This window comes from Tiliqua scincoides, chromosome 6, assembly GCF_035046505.1.
Source record: "Tiliqua scincoides isolate rTilSci1 chromosome 6, rTilSci1.hap2, whole genome shotgun sequence".
NCBI lineage: Eukaryota > Metazoa > Chordata > Lepidosauria > Squamata > Scincidae > Tiliqua > Tiliqua scincoides.
Window position 1 is genome coordinate 69,931,716 of NC_089826.1, and position 12,795 is coordinate 69,944,510.

The following is a 12,795-nucleotide window of genomic DNA, read 5'->3' on the forward strand; positions in this document are numbered from 1 at the left end:
CCTTGAAACGTGGTCCATAATCCACCCTGAGTGACATTTAGCAGCATTGGAACCTTCGCTACCCATATGATGGACCCATATGCTACCCCAGGGTATCTTTATTAGAATTAGTGACATACCCAGGGGCTAGAACTCACTGCAATCTTTTTTTTTTTTTTTTTTTTTACAAATGAACTTTATTGATTGAATTAGGTAAACATGATGGTTTTTCTTCATATAAAAGAGTATAACAAACTGCTGCATTGACATAATAAAATGAGGTTGTCGTGTGTATCAAAGCCCCGTCTTAGCTCAGGCAGCTCTTACAGCGTTGCAACCCATTCTCATTGCAAGCGGTGCACTTGAGGGCCTTGAATGAGTCTGTAAAACAGTTCCGAAATACTGACATCTTGCTCCCATGGCACGCTGAGCATGGAACAAAACCAAAGCCCCCACATGAGAGGCATTCGTGGGGGTGTTGAACTCTCTGCAAGAAAGAACACCATTATCCATTCATTTCCATTATGCCCTGGATCTTGAAGTAGACCACAGATGTCAATGCCAGCTCTATGAGTCAACAAAACCATTGGCTTTCCTACTGACTTTTATTTATTGGCTGTTGGGGTATTGTCCAAGTGCTGTCTAAATTCATTACAATTTAGGAACAAAATGTCCCAGATTTGCTTTCCCACTTGACTAGAACTGCCACCGACTGACATTTCAACTAATGTGATATCAGAAGTTCTTTTGGAGGTTCCTTTTGATGAAAAGCGTCACAAGAATTTCAGCAGAAACAAACAACCCAATCCAATGCAACTCCCCTTGCAGAGATGCAGCCATGCCAACAGGGCATGCACTGTGTCCCATGGGGAAGTTTCAGACCCTGGAGACCTCCTCAGGATAAGGGAACATTTGTTCCCATGCCATGGGGTAAGCCCATACCAGCCTCCTGGATCTATCTGGACTTGAGCCAGATATGCAGTTGCAATCCGCATAAATTGATAGGATATTGGTGGCACTGCTCAGCAGCGGACCTCCCAAGCCCATGCCAGGGGCAAAGGCCTGCAATGGCGCCCCCCCCCACAGGCTACCACTGCCTCCCCGCACAGAAATCCGCCCCCCCTACTCACCTGAGGCTCACAGAGCCTCACGTCGGAGAAACCTGTGTCGAAGAAACCTCTGTGAGGTTCCCTGCTTTAAACTGTGCTTCCGGAAAACTGGAAGCACAGTTTCCACCCCCCTCGGGAGCCTCAGAGAGGCTTCCACGGGGTCCTAGCACCTCACATCTGGGGCTTTTGCACCATCAAACCCTATGGTAGGTCTGCAACTGGCACTGCTGTCACTGATACTGTCCCCTTTCCAGCTTTGATTCACCCTCCTCCCCATCTCTGCCCTATTCCTCCCCCTCCCAGCCCCATCTCTCCCCCTACCCACCTCCGTCCCACCCCCTACACTGAGTTACCAGCACTGGAAGGTGTCCTCTGGCCACTGGTGCACAGACCTGGGCACTTGCCACTTTCAGCAGTGCAAAAGGCCCTAATAAGGCAGTGCACAAAGCCCCAATAGGGTTGGGTCAACGTAAGAGTTTTCGTGTCATTAGACCAGGGGTATCCAAAGTTTTTGGCAAGAGGGCCACATCGTCTCTCTGACAGTGTGTCAGGGGGAAAAAAAGAATTTACATCTAAAATTTGAATAAATTTACATAAGTTTACATAAATGAATATATTAAAGATGAAATTATATGAATGAATGAAGGTCTTGCAATAGCTCAAGGCCTATAAAAGGTCTTGCAGAAAGCAAGGCTGGCCTTTTCTTTGCTGCTGCTACTGCATCACAGACCTGAAACAACAAGCAGTGGAGGGAGCCCTCATCCCACAGCTCACGCAAGAGGTCAAACAGTCGCCCTCAGGCTGAGAGCAGTTGGGCCTGCGTTGGGCCGGTGTGGGCTCCAACAAATCTCCGTAGGGCCAGAGGCTCACTGGAGACTAGGGGCTCCCTGAGGGCCACATTGAGAGGCCTCAAGGGCTGCAAGTGGCCCCAGGGCCAGGGTTTGGGCACCCCTGCATTCGACAAACAACATTGCTCCTGTAAACCCAGGGATCAACAGACAATATTCATACAGAGTGTCCAGCAGGCTCGGTTGTGGGTGATTTGCCTCTCACCACCACTGCTGGGAGCAGGGCCATGTTTAAGCCAATTGGACCAAATGCTCCCATCTGGGCCCCATGGCTAACGGGGGCCTGTGCTAGGGTAATCTACTTTTTGAATTTTTTAAAAAACAAAAATAAAATCAATTATTTTTTACTAAATCATTTCACAGTCACTAAAACAAGTTTTGCAACTATTTAGGAATTTCATAAATTTGAATTTTAGCAAATCAAAACGCATCCCAATAAAGCAGATGCTTAAAATATAACATTTTGAGAGACCAGCACGTTTCATAGGTGGAGTAGATCTGGTCAGAGAACCTGATTCTTCTCCACCTATTTGTAACATTTCCAGATTTTCCACGCTGCCTGGGAAATAAGAACCATGGTACAAACATTTCTTAGGATGAAAAAAAAGAGCGTGCAACAGAAATAAATGAGAGGAGAAAAGAATAGCCCAATCCTAACTAACCTTCCAATGCTAATGCAGCCATGCCAATAGGTAGGAGAAAAAGGCTTTTTGTTTTTGTTTTTGTTGCAGATTATGGTGTTTTCCAAAGTTAGAAGTGAAGAAAGCGGTGCTATGTGTTTTTATTCAAAATTTATTGCATTGTAATTGTAATAAATTACATTGCATTACAATGTACGAGCATTACAATTGTACAAGCAATGTACAAGCAATGTACAATTGCATTACAATTGTAATTGCATTACCATTACATTACATTACAATTATAAATTATAAACGCTTTAAATGCGTACTGGGTAGGTGATATAGGTGGTGTAGTGTCAGCAGATGCAGCCACAGTATTGACCCATGTACCTTAAATAATAAATAAAATCCCAATCAAATGGTTTTATTTTTTTCACAGATTTCATGGGCATTTTATTTTTTACAAAAATTAGAAGCGCAGAATGTGTTTTTATTTTGTTATCACCGTTTTCTCGCACCTCTACCAACACGGTGTGCACTTCATTCTGAGATTGGTAGTCATGAACACTTCCTCAAGGTAAGGGAACCTATGTTTCTTACCTTGGGGTTGCATTACGGCTGCATCGGTGCTAGAAAGTTGGTTGGGATTGGGCTGTAATGGGATTTTAGCATGTAGTCTTTTATCTCCTTTTTAATTACCTCAATTTTGGTTAAGAGATCCTGCAGTTCTCCAGATTCATTCATTGACAAAATCTTTTCAGCACCCTGTGAGGAAACAGACAAAATCTGTTAGTGGTGAGGTATATACATTGCTGGGAGTTCAGGTCTTGAATATTTAGCTGAAAGAGAAAGGATGCAGATTAGTTAACTTTAGACTCATAGCTTGCAGTTACCCAAGCCTTGACTGGGAAACCTATGAGCACTTGTCTCATAAATGCTGAACTATGTGAACACTGACAGTTTCATTCATTTTCACAATACATGATTTTGTATTATTTTTAAAAAGGGAGGGAGTTGCTTGTTAAAACCAAAGAGGCAATTTCTTAAATTCATAGTACATCGAAGAATGTCGGTAAATGAGCAGGAAAACACAATATTTCAACTACCCATGCATTGAACTCATGTTGCTTATATAATCACATACGGAGGAGAAAAGCAGATGAAAAATGTAATGGCGCTGAAATCAAGATTCAGCAGTGAATAATAAAAATAATTCAAGTTGAGTACATTGGACCTTGGGGAATTTCTGCACTCTGAAGCAAGACAGTAATGAAGATGTTCTTTTTTTTGTCTTTCCTAAAGCACAAAAAGTTACTGTAAAGAAAATGAAACTGCCAAGGAAGAGATAAAATTGCTAATCAGAGATGATACACTGAAGAAGTGTTTTGTCTCTAATGTACATGTTATTGTAAGAGTGATCTCAACAGTGGCTGTGAACTGAAACCACTTCCCATTTTGGCAATTCTTTTAGCACACCATGTGACAATGTTCACTCAATTTGTTCCCATGTCCTCAGTAATCTAATTACAGGTGCCCCCCTGTATCCAAGGATCCAGTATCTGTGGTTTCACTTATCCGGGGTTCTCCACAGCCACTCGCCCCCTCCCCACACCCATTACTTTCATTTTTCTTTACTAGCAGTGGAAGCAAGCATTTTCTTTCTTAACAGAGAAGCAGTTTCTTGCATAACTGAGGAAGCAAGCAGCCTACACACTAGAGGGACACAGCCAGAATGTTAAACGGAAGCAGGAACTGTCTGGTTTCTAGTTAGTCTTCTCCCTCTAGTGTGCAGTCTGCCTCCCTGCATGTCCTCATTTACACAAGAAACTGTTCCTCTGTTAAGAAAGGAAATGCATGCTTCCCCTGCTAGTAAAGAAAAGCGAAGGTGGTGGAGGAGTTCTTTATATAGGGTTCCCCTGCATTCATGGTTTCCATAACCCCATATCCACAGTGGGGCTGGAAAAGACCGCCTCCCTGCGTGGTTATGGGGGGGGGATGTCTGTAAAAGTTGTGTGGAGGCTCCTCCCTTCTGCCCAAGGTTGTTGCAGGGGTGACATTAGGTAAGGGAGGAGCCTCCACACAGCCAGAAAGAGGCTGCAGGCAGCTCAGAAGGTTGCATGGAGCCCTGAAAACACAGTGATTGTGATGTAACATGGTAGGAGAAGCTATTTTAGGGTGTTTTCTTTATTTGCCAGGCCTTTTTAAAGTGCATCTCTGGTGTTTGTGGATTCATGGTATCCATTGGGGGGGGGGTCCGAAATGGAACATCTGTGGATACACCTTCAAAAAAAATTTTTTAAATTAAATGCTATTTTTTTAAAAAATTGTCATCACAAAGGTAATTACAAAGGTAGGTTATACACTCTACGCATCTCCAGAAATAAAAACCACAGCACGAAGAGCACTTCTTGGTTAAAAAAAAACACCACAAAACTACTGGTGATGTATACTTTCCATATGCATAAGTTTCTCCGCAATGTTTTGTGCAATTTAAGGATCTGCTGTGGCTAAATGAGACCACCTTTTTCACCTTTTCTGCCCACTGATTGCACCAAATTCACCTGCTCATCCCTCAACCATACAAGCTTCCAACTGCAATCTATTAAGCACACAGGTGCTAGCTGACCATACAACACAGAGTCTCATGGCACCTTAAACACTAGCCACTCTATTTCAGCATAAACTTTTTTGTGGACTACAGTCTGGTTCCAAAGATGCATCAGGTCTTCAAGTACAACAGGTGAGTGTGTGGGTCTCTCTCTCTCTCTCTCTCTCTCTCTCTCTCTCACACACACACACACACACACACACACACACACACACGTACACGTACACGTACACGTACACGTAAATGGAATAGTATAGAGAAAAAACAAATAGACAAGCAAAATGGAAATGAATATCAGATGGCAGGCAACAAAAATGGCCTTGTCTCATGACAAGCTTACATATACAGGATAAGCATACTGGTAATTCACAATTGGAAAGATTGAAAAATCAGATAAAAGTTTTGAAATAAGCAAAAACTACTTTAGAGAGCAAAAATACCTCATCAAGATGGCAATAACTAACTTGTCCAGCATTAAAAAAACAATATCTTTCAGCAGCCTATACAAAACTTCTTTTCTGTTTCTCTTTCATTTTCTTGCTACCAGAACGTCTCGTTATCAATAAATTACCCAACATACAAGTCTCTGGGCACAATCCTAACTGGCACTTATGCTGGTATTGGTGGCCCTAGAGGATCGCAAACATGCCATAAAGCACGTTTGTGCCTCCTTAGACGGTTGGCGCATTCAGATGTACCCCTCTGCCGCGGCTCCTGTGCCACTGCTTGTGTTGGCGCGAACGCACCGACATACGCAACAAAGGTAGGCGTGGGGGGCGTGGGGAGGGGGTGGGAGGGGGCGTTACTGGGCGGGGAGGGCGGGCCTGGGGGCAGGCGAGCAGGGAGCCGGGGGTGGGACTGGGACCCGGCAGTTATGTCGGATCCCAACCCCCGTCCGCAGGGTGAGCAGAGCGTGTTCAAATCACTCCACTCTCACTGGAGTTGCGCCACCTCCAGAGGTGGCACAGGTCGGAGGAGACCCATAGGGGCGTGCAGCCCTTACCCTTACAAGAGCTTCCCCTTGTCCGTGGCTGAGCCGCTGCTCGCTGCAATCCCGCGTTGGATGCAGCACAAGCCTGGCTTGACTGCTCCAGCGCAGGTTAGGATTGCGTCCTCTGTAGTTTTTATTTTCTCTTGAGGTGAGTTTATGCTTCAACCAACACCCTGCTTGCTAGAAACCCCTTAACCCCCTTTTCCAACAATGACTACATCCAACACCTTCACCAACAGTTATTTATATGGTTGGGTCCTGTTTCCTTCCCCTTAATTTACCTCTGCTCCTTTTGCCACAATAGGTAAATGTGTGGTCAATTTGCCATGCCTAAAGGACAGGTGAGAATTGTGCCAGGAGGTTGGGCGTATGCTTGTGATTCCCTTTGTCATTTGCTTTTATGTAAGGCTTTTCAGTATCATAAAATGATAAAACGTCAAATATTATATAGCACAATCCTATATGCACATTTGCTTGGAAGTAGATCCCACTGATCAATGGGACTTACTCCCCATTGCAGCCCCAGTTCCTTTTCAGGCTAGAAGCTGGAATCATTTCCTTAGAAATGCTTCATCATTATCCCAGCAGAGGGCATGATTCATTTTCTGATATAGGCAGCCTGAACTAAAATGTTACAGATGGAGATGGACTAAATAGAACCAAATTATATGAAGGCTAATGCCATGACCCTAAGCATCTTTATTTGGATGTAACCAAATGGGTATGTCAAACACTTAATGCACTTTAGCTTGTTAATTTCTGCCTTGTGATGGATTAATCAATTGATGAATATCAAGTACATGTTCATATTAACAAAATCTCAATATAGGTGCCTCTGAGATATAAAATAAAGGGTGGAATAATTCACCAAACAAAGCTATTCTTTGGAAGAATATGTCATCTTTAATATTTTCTGTTTCTGAAAGTGGAATTGCTTGGTTTATTCTAACATTCCATTATCCAGACTAAAACACTTTAAAGAATTAGAGGAGTGGACAGATAAGGCTAGCAGGACATATTTTGTTTTTTCCTAGTATCCTGAGGTCCACCAATTGGAGCCAAGTAAAGAAATAGTGACTTGGTGTGTGGATCCATTTACTGTAACCCATCAGTCATATTTTATACACACAAGTGTGAAATAATTTGTAATCCAAGTTACTTCAAATCAGGGATTCTAACAGTCCAATGGGAGAGTGGGGGAGGACATCTTTTTATTTGTTGCGATATTGTGAATTCACTGAGGGTCAGAAGCCGTTGCTAACCTTCTGAAAATCATCCAGCAATCTACTGGTAGACCAGTGGTTCCCAATCTTTAGAAGCCCATGGACCACTGAGGCAAAAATTGGAAGTGTCATGGACCACTTGTGGCTGTGGACAGTCTGTGGTCTCCGCCCTCTCTGGTGGTCCGTCTCCTAAGAGCTCCCCCATGGACTATCAGAGAGGGTGGAGAATGGTCTGCCCATAGCCACAGCTGACACTTCAATGGTTGTGGCTGTGGGCAGTCCATTCTCCACCTTCTTTGGTGGTCCCTGGGAGATTGATCACTTCCAGTATCTCCCCATGCAACTAAAGTGATATTTTTTTCTGAGATCTCGCAGATCACTTCTCAGAGTCTTACAGACCACCTGTGGTCCCAGACCACAGGTTGGGAACCAGTGTAGTAGACCCCTATATCCCCTGATGCTTTCTGAGATCTCTCTCACTGAGGGCATGAGCCTATGCATGTCTACTCAGAAGTAAGTCCCATTGTGTCCAGTAGGTCATACTCCCAGGAAAGTGTGCAGAGGGTTGCAATCTCAGTTCCTACCAATAAGCAGGAGCTCAGACTTCTATCCTAATAAAATGGCATCCTAATAAAACAGCTGTGGCACTTTTCACCTAGTAAATCAAAGGGATGGGAATTACAAGGCTGCGTTCAGCACAGCAGGCTTTCAACAAAACAGAGAAAATGAACATATTTCATGCATGATATTAATGCTCACAGGAAGTTCAGACTTTATTTTTAGCGGCACTTTTTTCTAACACGCTGACATCAGGCAGCATGCTGCAAGCGCAGCAGGGGCATGTGAGCATTCACACAAGTGCTCCATGGTGCAGAGACAGCACCTGCATCTCCCCCTTGGGAAAATGCACAAGTTCCACTTTTAAGCATTGCACAGGAATCATTAAACAAGAATGCCTGATCTGCAGCCCAATCCTATGGCGGCTCGGTGGATCTCACAATCTGCCAGTTTGAGGTTGCTGGCACTGCTGCCATTCCATCATTCTGCAGCCCACTACTGACGGCATAGAAGCCAGTAAGCCCCACTCCAGCAGGGGTGGGCAGCAGAACCCCTACTGCAGCAGGTAGGTTGGCAACAGGGGTGCTTCAGGGGCAGATCGAGACATGGTTTGGGGCAGGAGGGGGTGGATCTCAGCAGGTGGATCTCATGCATGCCAGATTTGACCCCCCCCCTTCAGATCTGATCCCGCTTTCCCAGCCTGGACCTGTCCCAAGTCTCAGACTTACACCAGCTAAATAACCAGCATTGGTCTGAGGAGACTGGTGACTAGAAGGCTTATGGGGAAGTAAGTAAAAATATTCTTTACTTAACTCTCCTGGGCTGACTGATCCTCTGCTGGTCCATAGCATGCAGTGCACACTCCATTGGTAATGCTACAAGTTTTGGGACAGTGGCAAGTAGGTTTGGGCTGTTGCACTTCCTGAATTAAGCCTTCCTATCTGTAACACGAAAAGTATTCTTGGTCTTTATGAATCACCACCAATAAAAGAGACTTTCTTACAACTGCATTCTTTTCAGCTTATTCACTGGACTACATTAATTTATACCTCTTATTCAACTAATTGCTTTAATTGTCTTTTGATACCTTATTTTCTGCTGACCAGTTGGCATGGCTTTACTGCCTTTATATTTTGGGTTTTGCTTGATTTGTATTAATTCTGTGATCACTTTGTACCCTTGGCTCTCTTGTTCTTAAAGAAAAGTGGGCTATAAGTGGGCAACTGCACAGACTGAATTAAAAGGGTGTCAATATTTTCCACTACACTTGGGTGGGTGAAGCATTGATTTTCACAGTCTGCTTTCTCATGTGATGAGAAGCTCCAGAGAAGCACTACTGGGTCTAGTTTCTTATGGCTGACAGCTCATTGGAGATGTGTGCCACCTTTGTAATATTTATTCTACTCACAAATATACAAGCAGAACATAAATGGAATGAGAAAGGCCCACCTACAAGGCAGGAGATCTCTCTCTCACACACACACACACACACACACACACACACACGGGGGGGGGGGCAAGAGTTAGTCCAAAGGAGAATCAGAGATTGGAAACCCCAAAGACCATGCAAAAACCAAAAACCAGTGAATCCATGGCAGAGAGTATTCAGAACCCATGCAAAGCGGAACTAACCTGTAACCCCCAACTTGAAACATGGGATCAATTTTTATACTATTCAATGGTGCAAATAATACATTTGATCAGTCTTTCTCAAGATTTTAGCACCAGGACCTACTTTTTAGAATGAGAATCTGTCAGGACCCACGGGAAGCAATGTCATGTCCAGAAGTGACATCATCAAGCAGGAAGAGTTTTAACACTCCTACCCACACTTACCTAGGAGTAAGCCACATTGACTATCATTGTTAGAAGCATATACATAGTAGCCTGTTCAAAGTAGAGATCTGTAACATTTTCCCAAATGCAGTCACATGCTCTGGTAGCATCAAGTCTAATATATTAAAGCTAAAATATTGAAATGAATGGGGACCCACTTGATATTGGCTCACTTGTGAGTGTGACTCACTTAGTGGGTCCCAACCCACAGTTTGAGAAACACTGCATTCGATTGATCTTTTAAAAAAAACTTATTCGTTGGTTAAAATTAGGTCTCCCAGGATTACTACGCTAAATAGTTCATAATTTTAAGCCTAATAACTACCTAGTAAAAGGAAACAGTTGGGCTGCATAATTCAAGGTTAAAAAATATTCAAAATAAAACAACAATGTGGGCTCATCCTCCTAAAATAAGTCCTTAGGCAGGTAGTCAAACATGATCTGTGAAGGTTCAGCAGTGTTTCATCTCACATTTAAGTGTTTAGTCATTGCAATTAAACACCCATCTCAGAAGTCTCACTTAAGGTACAGTTGACAGCATGGTGAAACGCACAAGTAAAACCAGTCACACAAACAGGTACATCCTGCATTCATTCTCCTTGAAGCTCATGTGAAGTCCAATCCTATGCACTTTACTCAGAATGGAGTCCCACTATGTGGGCTTACACTTAGATTCACAGGGATTCACAGGGATACACTTAGATTCACAGGGATCTGTCTACGCTTACACAAAATTTATAGAGCATTTGGAGGGACAGTGTACCCAGCTGCAACAGAATGCACCCCTTAAAAACAGATGCAAAAAATAAATAAAATGAAATGAAAAAGTGCAGTTTGTCGGAGACATAAGGAAGCAGCAGTTTAGAACTGAACCTATTCCAATGCTATGATTTTATTAACCCCTTTTCAGCCAGAATCCATCCAGAACAGGCTGGAACTAGCATTTGATAACTCGTCATTGTGTGTGTGATAATTGGGCTCTCTCAGTGCCTCAGCAGTGTCTCTCTTCTCCCTTTCTCACTCGTCTTGGTCTGCCCTTTCCCCTGTACCACTCCTTGCCTTCTAAGGCCTCCTTTTTTCTCTCCCTCCCAGCGCTTCTGCAGAAATGCCACTGAAAGGGTGCCCCACATGACAGTTGGGCAGTCCCAACCAGTGGTGTAGCTAAGGGAGTGCAGGGGGTAGTAGTTGCACTGGGCAACAAGCTTTAGGGGGGGGCAACAAGCTGGGCTTGACACTAGTGGTCAAAACTGTGAAAAAAAATTGGTATGTATGAATAATACCATCATGTTATATATAATTGGAAAGGTAATTCAATGAGGAATGCAGTGCAATAAACCCCACTGGAATATCTGTATTCTATCAAAAGTTATGGCCAGTTAAACAGATAATGAAATCACAACTGCCATATGGAACAAAAACTGATCTCTGAGACTACAAAATCTTCTTTGAGCCCAGGTAGCAGATATATGCCTTAGCGATGCCACTGGCTGGGGGGAAGTGGCAGAGAAAGCGGGTGGCAAGCTTCTGGGGGGAGGAGGCATGTTCTCCCTTGATTTTCACTTTTTAAAAACTTGAGTGTGACATCACTTCCAGGGTATCATTTTGAGCTCAGCACCAGGCTACATTAACATTAGCTATGCCACTGGTCCCAACGCCACCCTTTCAGCAGCACTGCATCTGTTGATGCATGACTTTGCAGCTGATGATGGTGTTGGGAAAACCCAATTGTAATGTGGGCTCGTTAAAGAGCTTCTGTGGGCTGTATCCAGACTGTGGGTCTTATGTTTGACAGCCCTGCTATAACCATTGTGGGGGGAGAAAGGGGCCAGAATTTCCCCTGCAAGGTGAGTCAGGGGATGTTAGGTTCAGTTGGACTAATCTGAGTTATATAGCATGTCACAAAGTTTTTCCAAATTCCATGGTCCAATACCTCTTCCAACTTATGAACTGTTTTGCAGAAAAAGTGGCAAACTTTGTCAAAAGACTTCAACTTTTGAGTTAGGCAGACCAATCAGATTCACAAGCCAGTGATGCTAGTTGGGAGACAGATATCAAGACACGAAACATCCCTTATTTTGACATTCCAGGACCTGTTCGGGGCTCTGAATGGTTTTGGGAGGTCTTCAGTAAAGTTAGCATTCCTTTTTCTGGAAGGCCATTTATAGCCCAGAACAGCTACTAGAACATGGAAATGGGGGAGGTTTACAGCTCAGAATAGAAAGTATAATTTGGGGAACTTCGTGGCCTCTTTCCCCTCTAAAAAAATTCCCCCCAAAATGTTTATAGCATCAACCAGGTACCAGGGGACATCCACTAAAATTGAGTATGGGAGAGTCAGAACAGACAAAAGAAATTATTTCTTTACCCAGCGTATTATTAATCTGTGGAACTTCCTGCCACAGGAGGTAGTGAAGGCATCTGACATAGATGCCTTTAAAAGGGGATTGGATAGATTTATGGAGGAAGAGTTCATCAAAGGTTACCAGTCAGGTTACATCATAGGTTAATTGTATGCAACCTCCAAGTTTAAGAGGAAGCCTACCTCAGAATGTCAGGTGCAAGGAAGTGGCACCAGAATGCAGGTCCTTTGTTGTCTTGTGTGCTCCCTGAAGCAGCTGGTGGGCCACTATACAATACAGGAAGCTGGATTAGATGAGCCCTTGGCCTGATCCAGCATGGTTCTTAGGTTATGTTCAGAATGTGGAAAGGGTTGCTGTTTTGTGGCATGCTATCTGACTGTCATCTAGTGTCATAGATCTTGTGAATGTGGTTGGCCTGCCTAGCTCAGAAGTTGACATTCAGGACCCTTTTTTCTGGAATTCTGTTTGCTGCCTGGAACAGGTGCTGGAACAAGAAATATATAATTCCCAGTTAATCCAATGGGACCGACAAATTTGGTTGTTCTGCCAAGCTCAGAAGTTGGTGTTCAGGCCTCTTTTTCTGGAAAATCTTTTAGAGCTCTGAATAGGGAATTTATGTGACCGGACCCAACTTCAGGCTCATTCTCCGGCTACCACTAA

At 43.7% G+C, this 12,795-nt stretch overlaps 1 protein-coding gene across 1 annotated transcript in view; it reads right to left on the reverse strand.

Annotated features, from left to right (window-relative positions):
• Positions 1–286: 286 nt before the first annotated feature.
• The window catches only part of GRXCR1 (glutaredoxin and cysteine rich domain containing 1), a 42,621-nt gene continuing 30,112 nt past the window's right edge, over positions 287–12,795 (reverse strand). Inside the window, exons 3-4 of the mRNA XM_066632835.1 lie at positions 3,259–3,324; positions 287–466 (exon numbers count right to left, since the gene is read on the reverse strand). Coding sequence (XP_066488932.1) covers positions 287–466; positions 3,259–3,324 — 246 coding nt within the window. The remainder of the gene's footprint in view (positions 467–3,258; positions 3,325–12,795) is intronic.